Below are 25272 nucleotides of genomic sequence, written 5' to 3' on the forward strand. Positions count from 1 at the left end.
ACGGCCACTTTCTTAGTCACTGGGGACAGCCTGTCTGATTCAGTGTCCAGCGCCATATTGGATGCAGCGCGCAGCAACGCTTCTCCTGTCGTGGTGTCTGCGCAGTCGGGTGAAGACAAATCTGTCCATCCAAGTAATAGGAAACACGCCGGGTCAGTGGAGGGGTGTTTTTGAGGCTGGAATAGCCTTGTAAAAGGGTTTACTGGGATGCTGTGCGGTAGCCCTGATATGTTGCTGCTTCACTCCATCAAAACGGAACCCACTGTACTTAAAAGTATTATTTTAACAAAACTATTTTATTGTATGCAAATGTTGCCAATTACTATCACATCTTCTGATCTTAAATGTATTTAATGTGTAATGTCATCCTTTATATGGCAGGGGAAGAAACAGACTATCCCTAAATAAACATGGAGTGTTTTCCGTTGTTCATTTGTAGACTCTCACATTACACTATTGATCTAAAAGGGAAATTGAGGTTTTTGAAGGTACGTATTATTCACACCCTACAGTACAGGCCACACCTCCACAATACTGGTCCCACAGCCCACATCACAACCCTTTGTGGTACACCCCCTGCAGTGGCAAACAATAGGCCCTTCATAAATTTCAGCTCCAGGTCCATGTGGACCTTAATCTGGCACTGCCCATGGGGAAGGAGTGGGTTGCAGGAGCACGCCCCATCTGAAGATGGCACATGCCCCTGCAGTCAAGCTCCAAAATGATTATATTTTTGGAGCTTGATGAAATTAGATCCCTAAAGTAGGGGACAGCGGGCCAAATCATGGCTGAAGGGTAAGTTGGAGATAAATCGTGGCTGAAGAGTAAGTAGGAGATATCTGTAATGTCTCCTACGTTAGCTTTATGACAAATGGCCCCAAAACGTAATTTCTACAAATGCAGGCTCAAGTAAAAACGAAGTAATAATGAATAGGCCCCATTCTGACAGATAAGACTGTAAAATATCCTACCTTTCCTCTCACGCAGAGTACCTCTGAAAACAAATAATAGTAATATCTTAGAAACACTTATCCTCGCACTCAAGTGACTGAGCAAGAGAAGCTCTGAGACAGACAGCACTCAGGTGGGGTCCCGGACTGCGCCTCTGTCCTCCGCCCTGCCCTGGGAACCGGCCACTGGCTCTTCCGGGGATCTAGGAGCAACTGTGTGAGCCGCTGCTTCATCCATCAACGCTGCGTTTAACCCGCTCCTTCTAACCTTAACCCTCACAGTGGCAGGTCTATATGTCCTCCTACTAGGTCTCTGATTGGCTGCGCTTTCTGCCTGTCATACACAAGGCAACTCATGATTGGTGACGGTAGAGATGGGCGGTGACATGACTGTGGTAAACATGTGAGGACGTCAGATGCGCGTGGAGTGAACAGTCAGCAGGGTGATGCGTTATATATGCATGTATGTACACAGCGCTTTTGTACTGGACGCCTAATGTGCATACATTTTACACGCTTTCATGGGCTCGTTTGTGGCAGCTCCAGTGGAAATACAAGTCAGTGGTTGCTCTGCTGTGACTTTTAGTTCTTCCGCTACTGGAGCGCCGCCGTCCCCTTGGAGGACTCCGCGCTGATAACAATGCAGTGTTCGCTATATGCTGATGTCGTATTAGACCAATGAAATCTTTATGATTATTCAGTTTGTCCTCTCTCACACCGTCAGAAGAGTAACGACCAATGAAATCTTTATGATTATTCAGTTTGTCCTCTCTCACACCGTCAGAAGAGTAACCTCCGCCTTTCGCACTATTTTGCCTGCAGTCGTGCACCGTACAGCAGCGTGCGACTGAGGGGCGGGGACACGTGGGGAAACTTGCTGCGCGCTGACTGCTGCTGTTGGGACTGGCGGAAAGTTTGGTGTGTAGCGGTGTCAGTGTCTCTGTGTGACCAAGGAGTCTGTACCCAGGTGAGTGCGCCGTGTCCGTCCTGCAGCTGTGCCCACTGCCTGCCGGGCACCCACATTGCCCCGCAAGTACTCCCATACAGTATTTTCCCTCTTACAAGAGAGTTACTGCCAGACAGGACGCACATGCTGAGGTCCTGACGACTGGCCCATGTTCATCTAGCCACAGTCCGGGAGATTGCTCTCTCTATTTCCCAGCTACAGTGTTTCACGATCAATTGTTCAAGAACAACTTTGTACTATATTTATTGTTCCCTAAGGAAACCTCTATAAATGTCCAGAGACTGTGGGAGAGAACATGCAATACTGAACCGTTGGCTTTATAGTGCATCATGGGTGGTAATAATACAGCTGAAATTGGTATATGTTCAGATTGTCGTCATGGATGGGACGTCGATATTGAACATGTTGACAGTCACAACGTCGACACAATTTTTCCCAATGTTAGGGTTAACAGTCCATAGGAAACCATATGGTTGACATATTTAATGTTGACATTTAACATTTTGACCTCCCATCCATGTTGATTTTCTTAACGTTAATGTTAGCTACCACACTCCTTACAGGTTATTAATTCTTATTAGCTTATTCATAATTATAGTTGGGGATGCCCGCAGAAGTCCCTAGTTGGGGGGGGGGGGTGATCTTTCATCTAATCTAACTGACCTTGATGGCACAAGATGTCATGTAATTTGTACATAGCTAGAGTAGCCATTAATCATAAAGTGCCAAGAGACTACGTTAAAAATGAATGTTTAGATTCATGTACTGTACAAGATGTTTTATCACACATGGGGGCATATTCAATTAGCCGTGACAAGCCTTTTTCAACGAAAAAGTTTCGCCGGTGACGTCATTTCGCCCGGCGAAAACTTATCCCCGTATTCAATTCCATAGACTTTTCGCAGGTGCGAAAAGTCAATGCATTGGAATAGGCGAAAAAGTTTTGTCTATGAAGAAGTGCAAAATTGGGGTTTTGTGGCGCAGGCGCAAGCTTGCAGGAACCACCCTGCACCCTTGGGACAGCCCCCCAAAGGTAAACTGGCAAAAAAATATTAATAAATACTTAAGAACACCCCTAAAAATTACTTTAAAAAAGGGGGCAAAAAAGTACAAAGTTGGGGGACAAACTTAAAAACTAGCTAAATAGAATGTATGCCCCAGGTGTCACATTAGCAACTTTAAAATATACTTGCACCCATTTTCATGTACCCCCAAATTTGCTGGGGCTACTTATTTTCTCCAAAAAAAAGCTGCAAAATGCTACTCTTCACCACTTGTGCAAAGATGCTAATTAGCAGCTATTGAGAGCATTTAAGTACCCTAAATATCTTCAGTAGGGTTATTCGGGGGTAACTGTAGTGATCCCCAATGTCAGTGCTTCTTTTGGGGGGTGTAAGGCTGATTTCCCAAAAACTGACAGCGCTTTTCGCCTGTTTGAGTTTTGCCGGGTCCCGTTTTTCGCATCCTTTGGAATTGAATACAGGGATAAGCGGTGACGCGTGCAAAACTTTTCCGCAGGTAAAACCAGCGATGACTGCAAAAAGTCTGGCATGCTAAAAGTACTGGGTTTTTCGCACCTAATTGAATATGCCCCATGGTTGTAAAATAATTCTTACAAAATTAGAAACATTTAAACAAGTATGTAGGCGGTGTACGTTCCTGCACATTATAGGAAGAATCCTAATGAAGCGAATTCCAATCTGCATCCCCTGGCGAGACACGCAGAGAGTCTGGGAATCATGTGCAAATTAAAAACTTTGGGCTTTTCCGCCACCTATGAATCAGGCCTATTGTGTCAGTGATACTGTATACATCTATATTAGTGCATTAACTGATGTATTCTTTCGTTTCAGTTTAGACAGTTGAAGACCAGCTTTAAATCTCGTGGTAAGTGCTGTTTATCCAATGACAATCTAGCTTCTGCAACTTTATCTGCTTTACTGTGTAAAATCTGGCTCTTGCTGACGTCTGCTTGTGTGTCGCTGTTATAGAGCATGCCTGCTGCTTGTGAATCGTTAATGGATGACATTGAAGACATTGTCTCAGCAACAGACCCAAAACCTCATGATCGTCTGTCTTCAAAACAAAACGTTGTTCCAAGAGTGCGGAAGAGAAATAAAAACCAAATCCAAGAAGAACCACCAACTGACAGGTTTGTTGCTGCAATTTTAATCCTTTAGCTCTTTATGCTTGCTTATTTGTAGTATCAATAAAGGTAAAAATTCTGTAAGTACGCACCTGCAAAGACTAACAACATTTTTCAAGAAGTGATCATAGGATATATGGTTGGCGCCTTTAGGCATTGTGCAGAAAAGGAGCTCCCAAAATATCTCCTGTTGGATTCTGCAAATAACAAATTATACCCAGCACTGTTTAACACCATAATTGGCAAACCTGGAAAATCATGTTACACATGTACAGTCATGGTTTAAAAGTTTTGAGAATGACACAAATATTGGTTTTCACAAAGTTTGCAGCTTCACTGTTTATAGACCTTTTTGTCAGATGTTACTTTGGTATAATGAAGTGAATTTACAAGCATTTCATAAGTGCCAATTTCTTCTTATTACAATTACATTAAGTTTATGCAAAGAGTCAGTATTTGCAGTGTTGACCCTTCTTTTTCAAGACCTGCAATTCGCCCTGGCGTGCTGTCAATCAACTTCTGGGCCACATACTGACTAATGGTTAGAATTTGTGTTTTTTTTTGTTTGTCTCCCTGCCTCTTGAGGTTTGACCACAAATTCTCAATTGGACTAAGGTCTGGGTAGTTTCCTGGCCATGGACCCAAAATTTCGATGTTTTGTTCCCCGAGCCACTTAGTTATCACTTTTGCCTTATGGCAAGGTGCTATATCATGCAGGAAAAGGCATTGTTCGTCACCAAACTGTTCTTGGATGGTTGAGTGAAGTTGCTCTTGGAGGATGTTTTGATACCATTCTTTATTCATGGCTGTGTTCTTAGGCAAAATTGTGAGTGAGCCCACTCCCTTGGCTCAGAAGCAACCCCACACATGAATGGTCTCAGGATGCTTTACTGTTTGCATGACACAGGACTGATGGTAGCGCTCACCTTTCCTTCTCCAGACACAAATTTTTCTTCCAGATGCCCCAAACAATCTGAAAGGGGATTCATCAGAACTTTACCCCAGTCCTCAGCAATTCAATCCCTGTACCTTTTGCAGAATATCACTGTCCCTGTTCTTTTTCCTGGAGAGAAGTGGCTTCTTTGCTGCCCTTCTTGACACCAGGCCATCCTCCAAAAGTCTTTGTCTCATTGTGCGTGAAGATGCTCTCACAACTGCCTGCTGCCATTCCTGAGCAAGCTCTGCACTGGTGGTGCCCCGATCCTGCAGCTGAATCAACTTTAGGAGACGGTCCTGGCGCTTGCTGGTTGTTCTTAGCCGCTCTGAAGCCATCTTCACAACTATTGAACCTCTCTCCTTGAAGTTCTTTATGCGATAAATGGTAGATTTAGGTGCAATCTTACTAGCAGCAATATCCTTGCCTGTGAAGTAATTTTTGTGCAAAGCAATGATGACTGCACGTGTTTCCTTGCAGGTAACCATGGTTAACCGAGGAAGAACAATGAATTCAAGCTCCACCCTCCTTTTTAAAGCTTCCAGACTGTTGTTCTAACTCAATCCGCATGACAGAGTGATCTCCCCGTCAACACTCTCACCTGTGTTTACGAGAGAATCACTGATATTTTGTCAGTTGGTCCTTTTGTGGCAGGGATGAAATGCAGTGGAAATGATTAAGTTCATTGTCGTGGCAAAGAGGGACTTTGCAATTAATTGCAATTCATCTGATCACTCATCATGACATTCTGGAGTATATGCAAATTGCTGTCATAAAAACTGAAGCAGCAGACTTTGTCAAAACCAATACTTGTATCATTCTCAAAACTTTTGCTGTACTATCCTGACATATAGCAAAAATAAATGTTCACTATTGCACGTAAGGGTCAAAATGCTCTTGATTGAATGATTAATATTTTAAAAATAATAATTTAACATAGACTTAAAATAAAATTTAGAATTTAAAATCAATTTCCATTGTGTCCATAAACAATGCGTTGCGTTAATCGCAGTCCCCTTCCTCATGACTAGATTTTCTCATTTACAGCTGCCCAACAATGCCTTGTTTGCTTTTGTAACCCTGCTTTTAGAGTTTAGTTGAAAACTCTAGACTTAGTTTAGATCAGTGGTGGACAACACGTCAATGCGGTTGACCGCATTTGACATCTGTTATTGCCCGCTCTCCACAAGTCCCCCACAGTTAAGACATCACCACTCCTACATCTCTCTGCTGTTCCGACATCACCTGCAGAGATTTGTGGGAGTCCCAGTATTTGCAGTGGTTATGACATCACCACTCCAACAACACCCACCAGGTTTGACCTCACCTGCGAGTATAATGTGGAAAACACAGCCATAAAAGTAGGATGGTTGAAGGTGAAATGTTGAAATTAAACTGATCTTTTTCTGAAATAAAGAGCTTCTAGTGTTTATTCTAGCACCCTGCACCTGTTAAAATTCATGCAGTTCCTCTTTCCTGCTGGGGTGTTGCTTTCTGCTCTGGTGCTTCTAGCACACAAACTGCTGAATCCCAGCAGTTTGTTGCATCAGTTGAGTGTGATAGAAGCACTATAGCAGAGAGTGACACCCCAGGCAGGATAGAGGAACTGCATGGGTTGTGACAGGTGCAGGATGCTAGAATGAAGACTTATACCCCTTTTACACCAAAATCCCGGGTCCGACCCTGGAATTTGAACACTGGTCAATCCCGGGTCGAACTCTGCTTCAGACCCCGTTTACACTGCAACTTGACCCGGGTTATTCCCGGGTTTGCCCCGTTTACACTGAACCCGGGTAATCCCTGCTTTTCTCTATAGAAGTCATTAAAAATGGTCTGTTTTAAGGTCTGACAAAGATGGTCACAAAAGGCAACAAGAGAGAGGGGTGGGGACTGCTTACTGCATTGCTACAGGTTGCTGTCCTGGCTGTGTATTAGCCAGCGTTTGTGGCTGCTGGTCAGGCTGTGGTGCAGGCTGCAGTTCTGGCTGTGGCAGGCTGCGTGCCTGCCTGCTTTTGTGGCTGTTGGTCAGGCTGCTGTGGTGCAGGAGGTTAGGCAGGCAAGCGATGGCTTCATGTGTGTGTCTCTCTGCAGGGCACTGACAAATGACATAATCTGCCAGTGCCCCAGAAGCTCCAATCAGCATCTTTCGGAGCTAGCCGGGTCAAATAAGCAGGGTAGCACCTGTTCACACTGCCGTATGACACGGGAACAACCCGTGTTCAACCCTGCTCTCAACCAGAGTACGATTCCCGGGTAAATCAACCCGGGAAATTTTTCTGGGAGCCGTTCACACAGAGCATCGACCCGGCAATAACCCGGGTTATTCGGTTGGTGTAAAAGGGGTATTAGATTCCAATCAAAGTAGTTTTTGGAATTTACTTTATGCAGAAAAATAACTGAATATGTGGAGAGTTGCAACTTGTCTATCTTTAATTTTTTTGCTTTCACTTATTTGTGTGAATCGTTATTCTATTCACTGAATGCATGTAAGACAAAAACCTCATTCTCGTTTGACAGAAAATCATTTGACCTCATGTTTGAGAGTTGTGATTAGCACTTATGGGCCTCAGTACAACAAGCTTGCTGCAGAAATGCAATTCCAAGTTTCAATTGAATCTTTGTAAAAGAAAAAAAATAGCATTTCATTTTTATTTGTGAATGTCTTGGTAAGTTTATCCACTTCTTTAATAAATGTGTACTTGTTGTATTTGTTTAATTACTTTACTTACATGACTTCTATTTAAGCACTTATACTATATAGTTGAAATAGAAACCTGAATGCTTATTGTAGTTCATATTTTGCTTTGTTTATTACTAGCGTCTTATACAATAGAGTGAGTAGACCACCAGCGTTATTTTTGGCAGTGAGCAGCCCATAGTGCCCCAAAATTTGGCCACCCCAGGTGTAGATTATCTTTGTGGATGTTTAAAGGGAGTAAATGTTGGTTAGTAAACAAGGGTGGATTGAAGGCAGATTTCTTGAGATTCCGATTATTTTGGAAGTAACTACAGAGCACAGATGCACAATCTGTGGCACAAAGACCACTTGAGGTTTGTAAGGTCATGATTTGTGGCCTGTTGATATATACTAGTGGGCAAAATTGTGGAAACCTTTTGGAAAATGCATTTTAACAGCTTATAGCGCTAATATATTTTAGTATATACCAAAAAGCATAGTTACAATGGCAATTTAAATCCAAACATAATACAATGAACTTTATAACAAAAGTTTACATTTTGAATACCATTATATGTACTGAACTGTGGGGAAAGTACATTTCTTAGTTATGCACAATATCCATTAGTACTTTGTTTGAAAGCCTTTTGCCACAATTACATACCTCCCAACATTGCTGGCAAGTGGTTCGGGATGCTTGACATGCATAACAGTGATTACGCTGAACAAAGAAAAATGTGGGTCACAGGGACCCCTCACTTTAAAAATGTGGGGTCCTACTCCACAATTTCTGGGTCCCATCACATATTATGAAGGGTGAGGGCAAGCAACAGTTGGGACAGTGCTGTAGGCAGGGAGCAGTTGGGGTAGAGCTGGTGGTATAGGCAGGGAGAAGTTGGGGTAGAGCTGGGGGTAGAGGGGAGTAAGGGCGGGTAGGGAGGGGTAAGCGTAGACAGCAGTTGTGCTAGTGGTCGGCGGGGGGGCAGGCAGTGCTGGGGGCAGGGAGGGGACAAGGGTTGAAAGCAGTTTGTCCAGTTCTGGGGGGCAAGGAAGGGGTAAGGGTAGATAGGGCAGCATTGGGGGCAGTATAGTGCCTGTTTTACGATCACTGATTATACTATGTAGTTACATTTTTACTTTTTGTTTCCACACTTTTGCCAAATTATATAAGTTTACTTAAATGGGACATGATGCAGTATTATTATTTTAAACCCCAACATATTCTATGGCACTGTACTATCAAGCCGCTTGCTAAAGACACTTTACTCACTGTGCGTTCTATACATAAACGTTACACAGGCTATAAGCTGCTAGAACTGGGGACATAGCACTCTATACATAAACGTTACACAGGATACAGGCTGCTAGACCTGAGGACATAGCACTGCTCTATACATAAACGTTACACAGGATACAGGCTGCTAGACCTGAGGACATAGCACTGCTCTATACATAAACGTTACACAGGATACAGGCTGCTAGACCTGAGGACATAGCACTCTATACATAAACATTACACAGGCTACAAGCTGCTAGACCTGAGGACATAGCACTGCTCTATACATAAACGTTACACAGGCTATAAGCTGCTAGAACTGGGGACATAGCACTGCTCTATACATAAACGTTACACAGGCTATAAGCTGCTAGAACTGGGGACATAGCACTCTATACATAAACGTTACACAGGCTACAGGCTGCTCGACCTGAGGACATAGCACTGCTCTATACATAAACGTTACACAGGCTACAAGCTGCTAGACCTGAGGACATAGCACTCTATACATAAACGTTACACAGGATACAGGCTGCTAGACCTGAGGACATAGCACTCTATACATAAACATAACACAGGCTACAGGCTGCTAGACCTGAGGACATAGCACTGCTCTATACATAAACGTTACACAGGATACAGGCTGCTAGACCTGAGGACATAGCACTGCTCTATACATAAACGTTACACAGGATACAGGCTGCTAGACCTGAGGACATAGCACTGCTCTATACATAAACGTTACACAGGATACAGGCTGCTAGACCTGAGGACATAGCACTCTATACATAAACATAACACAGGCTACAAGCTGCTAGACCTGAGGACATAGCACTGCTCTATACATAAACGTTACACAGGCTATAAGCTGCTAGAACTGGGGACATAGCACTCTATACATAAACGTTACACAGGATACAGGCTGCTAGACCTGAGGACTTAGCACTCTATACATAAACATTACACAGGCTACAAGCTGCTAGACCTGAGGACATAGCCTGTATAATGTTTATGTATAGGGTGCTACAAGCTGCTAGAACGGAGTACATAAGTCATTCTCCCTGCAGATTTCTCCACATCAGGGTGATGATTCGTTTAATCGGCACAAAGTAAGACTGGCAGGACACATACCTGCTAAACCATCAATCTGTGCTGTGCTTCTATAGGGGTGTATGAGCCTGTCACCGTGCTGTGCTCCGCTCCCAGCTCTCCGAGTGACCCCATGCAGACGTCACTCTGAGTTCGACTGGGGAATGCGGGAAGGAGACGCTGCTGCTCCTGGGCGGTGGGCTTAGCCAGACAGTCCGAGGTCGGAGCGTGGTGGGCCGGCCAGTCTCTGACTGGTCAGAGTTACCTACTGTAGCCAGAGATTGGGAGAGGGGACGCCACGCGGCAGTGACTGAGGATATGTCGGTGGCTATAGGTTGAAAAGATGCCGCTGGCGGTGATGGGCTGCTGCACACAGCATAGCCCCACATAGCATGTCCTGCAGGACCCGCTGAGTTTTTAAAATTGTTTCCGCCACTGCCTTTAGCGTGTAAAAATGCACTATAGCGCGTATTTTGCAAACCCTGGCATAAGGTGTGCCCACGACAGAAAAGGGGGTGGAGCCTAGGGGAAAGGGGGCAGTCTCTCGCAGCATTCCAGTTTCCGTCACTGTGGGGGTGTGCCCAGCACTTTCCAAAATGCTGGGCTGCCCCCAGGCTCTCTCTGCCCTGTGAATAGATGCTGTGTGCATCTGCAGAGCGTCTATTGACCCGCTGCTTACCAGCAGTGTGCTCACCCCCAACTGTCCTGTCCCCCACTGCGGGACACTTATGTATTTGCTGCTATTTAAAGTCATTGATCGCACAAATTCGTCCCACACCTTTTGCTATCGTACATCCCCACAGCATAACCCTAACTGGATGCGTCACAGTTGGTGTTGTGCACTCAGGTAGCAAATCTTCTGCGGACATATTTATATGCTTTTTAGCCCATTCTAATTTTTTCTGTCTTTTTGTTTGAGAGATAAAAGCGTCTTTTTCCTTTGGAATTCTGGCATTTAATCTAAAATATTGAAGTTTGCGTAGAACAGTCCTGGCACAGATATTTACACCAAATTCATGTAAATCATTTTCAATTGCCTCAGATGATTTTCTTCTGCCACTCAAGCGCAGTTTTTTTCATTCTTCTGTCTCAGCATGGTGTTGTGGAGCTTTTCATACCTTTACCAGTTTGGTTTGAATCAACTGTTGATACTTATTCCACAGTTTCGAAATGCCTCCTCTGGTTACCTTCTTCACATGAAATAATTATTTTGTATCTCTTTCTAGGTTACCAGTCAACTCTTTCTACTTTGCTTGTCATCCTAAATAAGTTACACAGCTTACTTGAAGAAAGTAAAGTAAACAAACGCATAAAAAAACAGCGACCAACTTTGTAATAATCCAACAAATAAGATGTTTTACTATCAATTCTGGTAGCAACAAATGTGCTCCCTATTTTCATTTTGAATGTGTATGACGTCCCGGCGCGACCGCTGGTTCATATCCCGTCGTCGGCAGCCCGAAGGGAGAAGATCCTGACAGGGCAGGTGACTACCCCATCCCCCTCCCCCCCCTCCCTAACCTTCCGTTAGTGGTGCCTAACCCTAACCTCCTCTTACCACACCCTAACCCAACCCTTTCCCCTAGGGGTGCCCAATCCTAACCCCCCCTCTACTCTAAGGGCGCCCCGGACTTACCTCGTTCGGGCTGGCGTCCTTCAGCGTTCCGGCGTCAGTATAAAGGTATTTCGACGCCAATCTTAAATCCCTTGCCGGGACCCGGATGTCAGTAAGGCCGCTGGTCTCATAACTACATCCCCTTTGTTTAGCTAGAACTTTTTATTTAATAAAGATAATTCTTTGTGGTGAACTGCATTATTTTGTGTAAAAAATGATCTTTCCACTGATGTAAACCTTCATAGGATTTTCTTTAAAAATAATGCAGTTATGGGGCGTGGTTTAGCAGCCATCTTGAGCGGTCGCATCTTGCTGGAGCTCCGCTGCAGACTGCCTATTTGGGCTTCCCCCATACCTTCCCCTGACTGTGAGCTTGGGCTCTCCCTCGCTGACTCCTGCACCCTGGGGACTGCCTTTAACGGAGACCGGATGCGGTTCTGGCCCTTCGGAGCCACCTCTTGACCTGCGGCCTGTGAAGTCTCCGGGCCCGCCGGAGTTTCCCACTACCCTGCTACGATCCCCGTGGCTCTGTCCTTGCCTACCTGCGAGTGCCCTTGGTGATTGGACCCTCTGCTGCTCCCCCCTGCTGAGCGGGACCTCTGTGCTGGAGCCCGAAACGCGTTGGTATCCTCCTCCTGGAGCTGCTGCAGTCTTCGCGGGTGGATGAACCTTGTCTCCCCCTCACCTGCTGCTGGCCAGACAGTTCTGCGCTGACTGGGTGTACTGGCTTCGGACTGCCTGTGGACCCTCCTGTGCTGTATGCTGGTCTCTCTGTGTGACAGGCAAGTGCAACCTTCCCGATTTTGTTGCTATGCTCAGGTCTCTGTGCAGTATATACACAGTCAGCCTTCCTCTCTACTGTATGGGCTCTGTCTGTTTAGCTCTACTGCCCTCTTGTGGCTGAAATGGCTTACTACACCACAGGAATTATCTTGCATCATAATATGCTTCTATAATATTTAGGGGCCTGAAACTGCCTTAATGATGCATAAATTGGATATGATGCTCTAGCTTTTTTTCTATAAACCGTCTTACTGCAGTCTGTGTATTCCGGCACCAGTTCCTCCATTACATTGCTATTATTGACTGTCCTTTTTGTTTGAAAATATATATATCTCATGATGGCGCCAAAGTGTATTAAAACCCCAAAACCGGCTTCCCGTGTTCACTTTTTTGGAAAGGCGTCGTCAGCTTCCTCACCCAGTTGTAGTCGTACACTGCCAACTTTACAAGCATCCACTTCTCAGCTAAAAACTACATCTTCTCTGCCAGATCACCGGGACGACCTGGACTTGGAAGACCCCGTTCCTGCAGTTGCGTTAGATGGTCCAGTCACGTTACAGTCCATTCACCTCCTTCTCTCCTCATTGAAGGCACATATTAAAGCGGACTTTAGAACTACCATCAAAAAATTACAATCGGAAGTGGCGGAACTGGGATCCCGGAAGGATCATCTCAAACACAAAATGGAGGAACTTGTTATTTCACACAATGACCTTATTTCCTCCCACGACACTCTCCAGGAGAAGATTGTCTTCCTTAAAGACAAGGTAGCAGATCTGGAGGACAGATCAAGGCGAAACAACATCAAAATTCGCGGTATTCCGTAAACAGTCGCAAATGCAGAATTATCCTTATTTGTTACCCCATTATTCAACAACCTGCTACCTTCCGCTGATCTATTGTTGGACAGAATACTCAGACTACCCAAGTCCAAGCAAGCACCGGATTCTGCTCCACGGGATACCCTTCTCCGTGTTCACTTTTACCATATTAAAGAAAAGCTTTTCTGGGCCGCGATGCCTCCTTCGCCGACTTCAAAACATCTTGGGGACCTTCAAATCTTTGCGGATGTCTTGGCTACCACTCTGATGAAACGGCGTGCTTTCCACCCCATTACGGTTTCTTTGAGGGCTGCTAATATTCCCTACCGTTGGGGATATACTACCAAGCTACTTGTCAATCGAAATGGATCCTTCACTTCTATTACCTCTGTGGAGGCTGGATACTCCCTGTTGAAATAGTGGGACATTTCAAGAGTTTATTCGCCTGGGTCGTCTTCCATTGTTGCTCTTTCCCAGGAGTGGTCTGTGGTTGGATTTTGACTCGCGCTCATCAGGGATTCGCACCATTATGCCTCCGCAGAATTATATTCCCTCTTCCTACACTAGTTCTATCCAGTTCTTGTTTTTTCTGTCATGGACTCACGTTGGACTGGGATTGCTGTTACCGATTCATCTCTGGTGCTTGCATTGGTGGAATGTAACGCAAGTATCACTTCTCTACAATGTTTGAGTATCATGTTTATTTCAATTATTGCTGTTATATAACATCGTCACTTATGTTCTCAAATTTATTATATTTCATTGGGTTTTATCTTGTGATGTTGTTTTTTGATTCCAGTGTATTATTGGGTAGTTTGGGCTCTTAGACCCCCTCAATACTAATATTTTGGTTTTTGCCATCTTTTTGTCAGTGGCAAAAACTCTAGCTCCCCTATGGAGGCTATTTTTGTTGTTTGTTTTTCTATTCCCCCTCCTTTTTGGTACAATTCTGTCTAAAATTATACTTTTATGAGCTTTGTATGTGTTCCCCGTTTTCAGTATATCATTCCCCAATTTATATATTTAATGGTACAGTTTCTTAGTGTCAATACTAAGCCCCCAATAAACGCCATCTTGCTCTCCGCTCATTTGCCTCTCAGAAGGCTGATGTTGTCGCCATTCAGGAAACCCACTTTTCGGTTCATTCTCCCTACTTAATTTTTCAGTAAGACCTACCCTACCTGCTATTTCTCTAGTGGCCCTTTCAAGAGAAATGGGGTTGCAATCTTAACCACTAAACTGACTAATTCTTTTTTCCAAAAACCGCTCCAAAATTGTCGGTTTCTTTTATGATTTGAATTGGGTCAAGAACATAATTTTAAACTTATCCATCACGATTTTATTTGAAAAAAATATTTTTTAAAACCCAGTATACCATAAAAATAGCAATTTTTATGTTATACTGTAGTGATGGCCATTGACAGCTGTACCATCGATGGTTCAACCATCAATTGTTTAGCTATTGGGCAAGATCTGTATAGACCACAACTGCCGATGTTGCCTAAACCTCAAATGAGGGCTGCCATCGATGGTGTAACATTGATGGCCACCAGAATGGCAAACCTCTTGTTTTCAGTCAGACCATCGATGTTTGCAAACCATCGATGGGCGGTTGCCATCTCTAATCAGAGGCTCTGCGATTATCTATCGAGAGATAGATAGATAGATAGATAGATATATATATCTATCTAATTTTATGTGTGTGTGTATATGTATTACAATTTTATATATTTTGTCCGATCACTGTGGCCAGCAGTGATCTGGACACTTGGGGAGGCGGAGCTGAGGCCGGAAAGGAGTGGGAGGGGCCGCCGGGGTACATAGCAGCAGCAGCTTACTGATCATTGTGTTCCGGAGCCGCAACGGTCGGGTGTCCCGCTAGCGGTCCGGCTACATAGCAGCGGCGGCTACCAGAGCCGCTGCTGCTGCTCTTACACAGTGATCTCACTGATCACTGTGATGCGCAGCCGGAGGGTGTCCCACTAGTGGTCCAGTTACATAGCCGCAGCGGCGGCTACCAGAGCCGCCGCTACTGCCTATTGCTGAAATGGCTGCCCAATCAAGGCTGGCCACAGTGATCGGGTCACAGCAGCAGCTACATGAGCCGTGGCTGCTGCTTCTAGGAGGGTGCCGCCGGTGCCCGCTCACTGTGGCCAGCAGTGATCGGGACACGGAGGAGGACACGGACCAGCAGGTCCCTCTGAGATGTGCAGATGCTGGAAGTTAACTTCCAGCCAGCCGCCCACTATGTGTTTGACTGGTCGTATCAGATACAAGCCTAGTCTGGCATGGTCGTATCTGATACGACTGTGCCAGGCAAGTGGTTAATACACACTGCCTGTCCTTTTGTCCTCGACAAAAAGATTGCCAATAGGCATGGTAGATACTTAATTCTACTGGGGAAGCTGGGATGTAGGGAGGTTACTTTAGTTTCACTATATGTACGCAGACTTTTCTCTATTATTCAGGATATCCATAAAGGAAGCCTATTCATTATGGGAGACTTTAATATTGCCCCTGATCCCTGTCTTGATAAGACCTCTACCTTTTCCAAACCGTCCCTTCAAATTGCACGTAGTCTGTCAGCCTCTTTTTCCCAGATAATGTCAGAATATGATTTATATGATGCATGGCGCTTTAAACACCCTGGCATTCTAATGTTCATAAATCTTATTCTCTTATAGATTTATTGCTTATCGATAAATGGGCCCTACAGAATATATCCACTATATTGTTACTCCCCATTACTTGGTCAGATCATACCCCCCTAGTTTGGAACTGGGCCCCGCTTTCCAGTAATCCCCCTTTGAGGCCATGGTGGTTACCAGCCTATATACTCTCAGAACCAGAAGGAGTACGTATTTTACAGGATGCTCTGGAAGTTTATCTTCAGACAAATGCTCCTAATAATACCTAGTTTAGTACTCATTGGTGTGCTTTGAAGGCAGTGATGAGGGGGGTCCATCCAGGAGCAGCATGACTTAGTTATCGCTAAAGAAGTTCAGGTGTCCTATGAATCCCAGGTTATCTGTCTGGAAAGCCAACATAAATCGAACCCTCGTGACGCTCTTATTAAAGCTGAATTAGATGAATCCCGTAGGAAACTGAATACACTTTCTTTGCAGAGTGTTCAGCGTGCCATAGCCCATCTTAACCAAAAATTCTTTACCATGGGTAATAGGGCTAGCGTGTAAACTTAGGGGTGAAAATGCCATTAACCGCATTACATTTTTAACTAATACTCATGGTAATCCAAATCAGTTTGCGGCTTATGAGAAACTATATAATCTTCAGGAAGACCAGTCTTACCCCTCAGCCCACAGAACTGTCCATTGCCTCCTTCCTGGATGCTCTTAATCTTCCTAAAATTTCACCTGACGATTTGTTGGCATTATGGGCAGACTGGAATGTGGAGGAGGTTCAGAGAGCCATTTTGTCTCTACCGAAAGATAAGGCACCTGGCCCAGATGGTTTCACAAATAATTTTATGTTCATTTTCAGTCTGAACTGGGCCCAATTTTTACGGCATTGTATAATTACTCTACCAAACAGACTGGATTTCCTGATGAAATGTTGGAAGCTAGGATTATTACTATCCCCAAACCTGGAAAGGACCCTACCAGACCCCCCAAATTATCGCCCAATTGCCCTTTTAAATTCTGATATTAAAATAATTGCAAACATTTTAGCCAATAGACTTAACCCACTTCTTCTTGCTTTGGTAAATAAGGATCAAGTAGGATTTATTTTGGGCAGACCAGCCCCCAATAATACGAGACGGACATTTAACCTTCTCAATTATTGTGATTAAAGCTTCTGTTCCCTTGCTTCTCCTATCATTAGATGCTAAAAAAGTCTTTGATAGGCTTCATTGGCTATATTTGTCCAAGGTCCTCACTAAATTTGGTCTGGAGGGGTTCTTCCACAGGGCAATCCTTGCATTATATACAAATCCTTCAGCTAGCGTTCTTGGCAATGGGTTTCTTTCCAATGCATTTTTTTTATTTTTAATGGAACCAGACAGGGGTGCCCTTTATCTCCCTTAATTTTTGCCCTTTCTATTGAACAGTTAGCTGAATGTATTAGATCTCATGACCAGATCACGGGTATTTAAGTTGGTTCCTCACATCATAAAATCTTTTTGCGGATGATGTGTTGTTGTTTGTTACCAATCCGGAAATTTCCTTTCCTGCTATCCATTCTGTCCTCCATAGCTACTCAGAAGTATTTAATTTGTAGTATGAAGCTTCAAAAACGGATGCTCTGGCCCTTAGTATTGATCAAACCCTCCTCCTGTCTCTTAAATCTAAATACACATATACGTGGCAGACTGTATCGTTGAATTATTTGGGTGTTCAAATCCCTGCTGACCTTCACTCGGTTATTTATTGCAATAATCTTGCTCTATTAAAACAGTTTACAACATTAACTAAATCGTGGATTAACTATGAAATCTCTTGGTTGGGCAGGTTAGCTGCTGTGAAAATGATGCTATTACCCAAAATACTTTATCTCTTTAGAGCCATCCCATATATAATGCCCCACTTTTTGTTTAATCAATTCTATGCAGTTTCCTCCTCCTTTATTTGCAACAGGAAACATCCCGACTTCCTCGTGTCCGAATGTCCAGGTCCAAATTTAGAGGTGGTCTTTCTGCACCCAACCTGGAATTTTACCAATTTGCCACCATGCTGGCGCAATTATCTGATTGGCTTGTTCTCGATTCTCCAAAATTCTGGGTGGCTGTTGAACGTTCTCAATCTGTGGACATCCCCTTGGGGGATCTCCTCTGGTTGGACGCTGGACATAGGCCAGTATCGAGATCCCTACTAAGAAGCACTTTAGATTCTCTAAGAGTTTGGGATTATAGGAATTATTAAACTTCCCTCAGACCATTTATCTCTAAAAGCGGTATCTAAACTTATTCCAAACCTGTCCCTGTGTGTCTGGTAGGATCTAGGGATGTCTAAATTCTTTGATCTTTTGGATGATACTGGTGTCTAGACTTTTTCGCAACTACAGTCACAATTTGGTGTCCCTACCCACGATTTTTATAAGTATTTGTGTGTATGTCATTTCCTCCAATCACTTTTTATAAGTGATTTGGCTCCTCCTCAGTCCTTCTCTAATCTTTACATTTTACATACTCCATCCTTGAAAGGTGCTATCTCTGGACCTCATTCAGAGGCGGTCGTTAGTTGCAAGCGGTCGCACTGAATCAAGGCGGCCGCTTGCATCCTGAATGACCGCCTCCTTGTTGATCGCTAAGCTGTGGGTTAACACCCACAGCTCTAGCGACCGACATGGGTGATGGTCGCGATGGTCAAGACCATCGTGGCTTACAACCAGACCCTAAGGTTGGTTAATCATTCAGAAATGCTGGTTAAATTAATACAGAGGATTTATTTTACTCATGAACGCTTGTGTAAATTTTGGCTGAACTCTTCTCCACTTTGTTGGAGACAGTGTGGAGAGGTAGGCTCTTTCCTTCATATTTTTTGGTCTTGCCGAAAAATTCAGAGGCTCTGGTCTGAAGTATTCGATCTTATATATACAGTAACTGGTATTAAGTTACCGCTTCGATCTGAAACAGCCCTTCTTCATCATGCGCATTTCTCCAAACCACCATTGTAGATATGTCACATGACCTATCTTTATTGCCACTAGATCAACCATAGCTCAGCTTTGGAAAAACTCTAATCCCCCATCCCTTTCTAAAATTGCAGGATATGTTCCAAAGTGTTATGATATATGGAGACCATTGGTTTAAAATATTCCACATCTGTTACTTTCCCATTAACCAAGTGGCGATTGTGGTTTGAATACTATTCTACCTCTAAGTAGTTTTGTAGTCCGTGTTAGGAATGTCAATTTTATAATGACCGGGGCTTTTGTTTGTTTGTTTTTTAATTAGATTTTAATTACAGAATTATGTTGGATTTTCTGTTTATTTTTTTGATGATTCAGGATTGTACCTATGACCCCCCCCCCTTCTTCTTCTTTTTTTTTTTTTTTTCTCTTTTTGTATCTTTTTTTTTACATTGTATTATTATTGTAATTGATGATTAGTTAATTGTCTAATGTATTTTTTTATATATACAATATATCTGATTTCTGGTTCGTGTATTTCTGATTGTAATTTCAAAAGGTTTAATAAAACTTTTAAAGTTAAAAAGATAAAAAATGCAGTTATAAGCTATTAAACCGTAAAAAACACAAACTTTTTTTTAAAAGGTTTTCACAATTTTGGCCACTAGTGTAAGAATAGATCAGTATTTCTGTCCTGTTCTGCATTGTACCTGACCTTACAGTAAACTGTGATAGTTCAGTCAGATAGTTCTGGATGCGAATCAGAACACTTAATTCCCTGCCGTATTATCACCATGCTGCAGAGCTTAGTCTTGTCAGTAAAACATGATCAGTGCTTTGCTGTGCGTGCATGATAGCCATCTTGTTCTCACCAGATAAATAGTGATGATGACTGTGTAGGGAGTGGGCTTCAGATTGGTGAAGGGGGAAATGTAGAGGTATGTCAAGGTGACGGTGGGGCATGAGGGACAGTGGACAAGAAACCTGTTATAGGGAAGGATACTAGTAAGAAATGTGTTATAGCATTGAATGAGGGACTCAATGTGTTAGAGGAAGAATCTGGAACAACACTTATGTGACATTGACACGCTTTTAATCTCCAATACACGTTTCTATACAATATTACAGTGGTTTCCAAACTTTAGTGAATCATGGTGCACTAGGCATCAGCATTTTTGTCACGGCATCCCTAGGTCAAAAATTTCTTATTCAGAAATTCAGAAAAACTAATTGTAAATTGTGCTTACCTGTCATCCTTGGGTTCACTTAAATGGTGATGTAAAGGGTTTTACATCTGTTTGTCAAATTTTATGAAGGGCAAAAACAGTACTGGTGGCTGCCAATCACATGGACCATAAATAATGTGATTTGGTCCTGGACCTCCAACCTGTGGCATTCCAGGGTACCATGGCACCACTGCAATAGGAACAGTCACAGTGTTGAGAGGTATGTGCAGTTAAACGCTAGGAGCTTCCTCCTTTTCCTGTAGTGAATTCTTTGTATTAATTTTTAAGAATTTATCAAGGCACCAAGCTAAAACAGACAAAGAAAGCCAAACATTGTCAAGCATCGCATGCAGGAGACTAAAATAAACTTGGGACATCAATGCCAAGGCAATTTATTGAGCAAAAAACATTGGATGCCACATTTTTAACATTACAGGAGGAGAGGAAAAGTAAAGCCGGTTACACACTGGAGAGATGTCTGGCTGATATGCCATTCGTAAAGACACATCGCTCAGTGTGTAAACATGATTGCGCACTCCCACATTCGCTAGCGACGGTCACCAGGTTTGATGGGCTGCACATTCAACCTAGCGATCTCTCTAGTGGCCAGTTCATTGTTAATGAATAACGGTATGGAGATCGTTCCATCGTTCATTAAAGTCATCCAGTGTGGTTGCACAATCACTGTTCATGGGCATTAATTCAGATGACGAATGCCTGTCGCTCCAGTGTGTACCCAGCTTTAAAGACAAGGCAAAGAAGGGAAGATGGCAAGAGTGGGAGGAATCCTTCAGATACTAGGATAGAAGGGCCTGTGGGAGCATCACATAGGAAGTTAACAAAAGTATACATACGGTTAATATTTTGCCCTTCACAAAATCTCCCAGCAGCCCGGGGTCAAAAGACAGATGAACATGTTTCCCACCTATCAAAGTACCAAAGTTATCAAAAGGTAACAGCAAAAGAAGGAACAAAATAAAAGGTGAGGGCTTAACAGCCAGCCAGCGACTGGAATGCAATAGGCGAAGAGTGCCTCTAAAGGCGAATGCCACCTCCTTGCATCCAATATTGTTCTTAAGATAAAATTCATTAGTGGAAATCACAAAATTTTTGTAAGAATACAACCAGAAGTATAGCCATAACTCCATGTTCTATAAGGAGAGCCCGGATGGGGCTTCCATTTATTATGCCTGACCACATGCTATGCTTCACTTTGTGGTAAAGGTAGGGAAGACAGGACTCCTAAAGCAGAGTGCCAATCAGGTAATGAGACCTTTTGAATGCTAAGAGGCTCATAGAAGGAGTTCAAGGGCTGAATTCAATTAGCTGCGATAACTGTGATTTTTTTTTAAAAAAATTATTTTTTTTTATGGGCGACGCGAATTTCAAGCGCTTCAATTTGCCGCGTAAGTACCTGCGTTAATTCTTCGTAGGATTTAACGCAACTTTTTTTTTTTTTTTTCACAACCCCCTAAGCTGGCGAAAAGGAAAATCCCTGTCTTGCATTACAAATGTGGGAGTTGGGTATGAACCACTGGGACACCATCCCTAATGATTAATTAGGCACACAGTTTTTTTTTTTATTAGCTTAATTTGGCCAATAATGATGTCATCATTTTTGGGGTGAAATCCTGCAAAATGTAGAATAATGGTTTACAAGATGTAGGTGCTGTATGAATGGGATAGGTGTTTTTAAGCCTGCAGGTGGGAGTTGCAGGTGTTTTTTAACATTTTTAAAAAGTGGCTTAAAGTGATCCAAATGTCTACTTACAGGCATTTTTAAAGACCCCAAATTTTACTAGAGTATTTATTTAGCAGAAAAACACACGCTTTCTATAATTATTCACTGTTTTTGAAAAATGCATAGAACAGCCATTTGACACATTTTAAGAACCCCAAATACTATGCTTTTGATCACGAACAGACTTCTATACTGTTATCCAACATTAGTTTGCATTTTTTATGGTACAGGCTAATTTTCCTATTTTTACCCACACATAACTTATTACTAGCAAGGATTACTTTGCAAACGCCGAAATAAGCCTTTTCCAAATGAATTGTGCATTAAGCGGTAACGCGCATACGTGTGCTAAGTGAAATTACCGGGTGATATGCCCATTAATTTAACACATGCTAGCATGCCCTTCAACAGTTTTAGCATGCCCTGAGAGCAATATTGTGGCAGGGTATGCTGGGATGTTTAGTCCCACAACAGCTAAATGGTCGCTTATTGCCCTCCCCTACCGTACAGTCTGCCAGAAAAGACCCTGGAATATCTGGTTGTTATTGCCATTAAATTCAATGTGGTCAAGCTGTATCGCCTTCCGGAGGAGTGCCTCTTTAGATATAATTTAAAAAAAAAGGGGTAGATGGCAGATAATGTCCCCAGGAGTTCAATTTTCAGATCTTGGGAAGCCAAATGGAATCTGTATGATTTACCGCCGGACACAAGTCTGGCGGTTGGAATCCCGACATGGGTGAAAATCCTGATCATCCCTACGGTGAGTATTTACTAACCTAACTCCCTCCCCTAACCCTCCTTAGGGGTGCCTAACCCTAACCTTCCCTCCAGTGCCTAAACCTAATCCCCCCCCCTCCAAGCGCCTCAACCTAAGTCCTCCCGGGGGGGTGCCTAACCCTAACCTCTTGGGGGGGTGCCTAACCCTGACCTCCCGGGGGGGGGTGCCTAACCCTAAGTCCCCCCTGGGAGCCCTAACCCTCCCATCCCCCCCTCCCCCCCCCCCCCCGCGGCTGTCAGCGCCCGGCATCACTTCGATCGGGATGCCGGTGTCGGTAAAATGACAGGTGTCTAGATTTAGACGCCTGTCATTTAACCCTAGCCTGGATAAAGCAGTCGGGAAGCCGGCTGTCTGGATTAGGTCTGCCGGCTTCCCGACTGCATACCGAGCCAAATTAACCCCCTTGTTTTCACCAGGAACTTCTGCAGGTTGCTGCCATGTGGCTTGCCCACTGTGTGTGACTGGTTGGCAGTTAAGGTGAAGCTAGACAAGGTACAGAATCAGCTGGCAACATTGTGTTTAAACCTAGCCATGATCAAATGGGTTTATAGAAAACTCTTGCGCTTGAGATCACTTGCTCACTTCGGTTACAGGGTAATGTTTCAAAATATTTATATATTTTTTTTTTTTAAATTTATTTATTGAAGCATCAGCATTAAAGAAAAATAACAATTAGATGCATATAAAATATTATAAAAAAAAAATATATAAACAAAGCGAAGTCTGTACATATTTCTGACTCTGATATTTGTACTTTTAATTCATGGTAATCCTGTGACTGGAAATTCGCCTTCCTTGCCTAATCACACCTTTCTGTATAATTATATTTGTATCCTTATTAGTAAAAAACCCAGCAGTCACCATCTCCTGAAATCTTTCAGACAATGGCAATTATAGCAGACATGTTTTAATACATTAGCTCTGAGCAATGTAAAATGTGTTTATTAGGAAAGTGGATGCATAAATGGAAGTTGGAAAAGCAGATTTGATGCAATCAACAGTATATACAAAGGGATGGGACAGCAAAGTGGGAAAAGCAGATGGGGGAAAAAAAACGTGCAAAATGGTAGGATAAGAATATAGAAAAGAATAGCCATGATAAAGGTGACAGGCACTGATGCAGAACAGAGTAACTGGTTGAGGTCATGGTCACAACCATTGGGGCAAAATGGTGCAACAATGAGGTCAGGTGCTTGTGCTAGATACAGAGTCACAAAGCTAGCAGAGTCTGGTGTACATGGTATCAATCAACAAAAATAGGAATGTAGGAGCAGGTATCGAAGCTTCAGCTTATGGTATGCCCTGGATTCTCAAATTATTACGGCAACATCGATTGTCCAGGTGTTCCAAACGTTGCTGGTCTCCCCTTACTTGAGTATTAGATCACACTTGGATTGTAGCAAAAAGATTTGTATTTTTCTCCCTACTTCCTCCAAAGTGATGGCCTGGGCCTCCACATGTGAGAGCTCAGATTGGAAAGCTGGAGATTTCATAATTTTCTAGTCTGTTTTTCTGCATCTCCGATTATGGTGGGAGTCTTTTGGAAGCTGAGTAAGCCATTTCACAGAGATGAGAGGAAGATTGTTAAAATTAGTGTGCATTGCTTCAGTTACTCATTAAGCAGTATCTTTTTAATTATTTGGTATCCTTTTTCACTGAACCCTTTTTCTTAATCTCTACCCATTAATGGATTGGTTCAGTGATTGTAAATCACAACCTAAGAGCTGAGAGCATTGAAAATTCTAGTGACCATGGAATAGATATTGGGGCTCTGTTTGGTCTCCCTTTGAGGAAAGAGAGAGGTGGGCTCTTGAATGTACTAAGGAGACTGCAAGTCAAGTGAGGGTGGAGGTACATGTGTGCCAGCTGAGCATATCCCCAAAGTTTGATCAGGTCTGCTGTAGGACCATATACTGATACATAGTTAGTAGAAACTGTAGCTCTTGGCAAAAAAAAAGCAGCTAGGAGAGGGGACACGCGTCCTAACACTGGCAGGGAGGCAGAATAGTGACCAATGTATTAAAGGTTGATGACCGCAAGCTTGGACCTGGATATTGTTTTCTGCTGAAGGCACCTTTATATTACGATAGGCTTGGTGTCCAGATTGGATCCCACAATAGGTGTCCATTGCACTGGCTGCTACAGAACAGCAGTGGAGCCTGGAAGGTGCTGTGAATAAAGTCGCCCATGTATCAGTATGCACTTGGTGATCAGCTGTATGGATGAGCTTGCCTACTCAAGGACCAAGATGCAGTAAGGGCACATGCTGCTGGATACACTAGTGGGGCTAGGACACACCGAGAAAGCACACAGCACTATCTGGACACTCGGGTGAATTGTTTGTAATTTTAGTGCATCTGGGTGATGAGCATATCCTCACAAAGTATATATAAACAGGCACGGTACCAGATGTGAACACACAGTATGGCTGAATGTCTAAGCCAGGGGTGGGGAACATTTTTTCTGCAGAGGGCCATTTTGATATAATTTTTGCGGGCTGGGGCCGGGCACGCTCCTTCTGTGTGACGCCACACAAGGGTTGGGGCCACAATCGTCGGTGATTACAGCAATGCCCAGAGCAGCTGTAAGGGCAGCAGTGTGACTGTCTGAAGCGTCATAAGGACGCTTCAGGCGGAACTGCTGCATAGAGTCTGGCTGCTGGGTGCCATTCTAGGCACCC

The 25272-nt window shown here is 43.5% G+C and overlaps 1 protein-coding gene across 1 annotated transcript in view; it reads left to right on the forward strand.

Annotated features, from left to right (window-relative positions):
• The first annotated feature begins 1355 nt into the window (after positions 1–1355).
• The window catches only part of CDKAL1 (CDKAL1 threonylcarbamoyladenosine tRNA methylthiotransferase), a 1097522-nt gene continuing 1073605 nt past the window's right edge, over positions 1356–25272 (forward strand). Inside the window, exons 1-3 of the mRNA XM_088475853.1 lie at positions 1356–1917; positions 3771–3804; positions 3909–4069. Of these exons, the coding sequence (XP_088331979.1) occupies positions 3912–4069 (158 nt within the window). The 5' untranslated portion in view covers positions 1356–1917; positions 3771–3804; positions 3909–3911. The remainder of the gene's footprint in view (positions 1918–3770; positions 3805–3908; positions 4070–25272) is intronic.

This window comes from Taudactylus pleione, unplaced genomic scaffold (assembly GCF_031769625.1).
Source record: "Taudactylus pleione unplaced genomic scaffold, aTauple2 ptg000179l, whole genome shotgun sequence".
Taxonomy (NCBI): domain Eukaryota; kingdom Metazoa; phylum Chordata; class Amphibia; order Anura; family Myobatrachidae; genus Taudactylus; species Taudactylus pleione.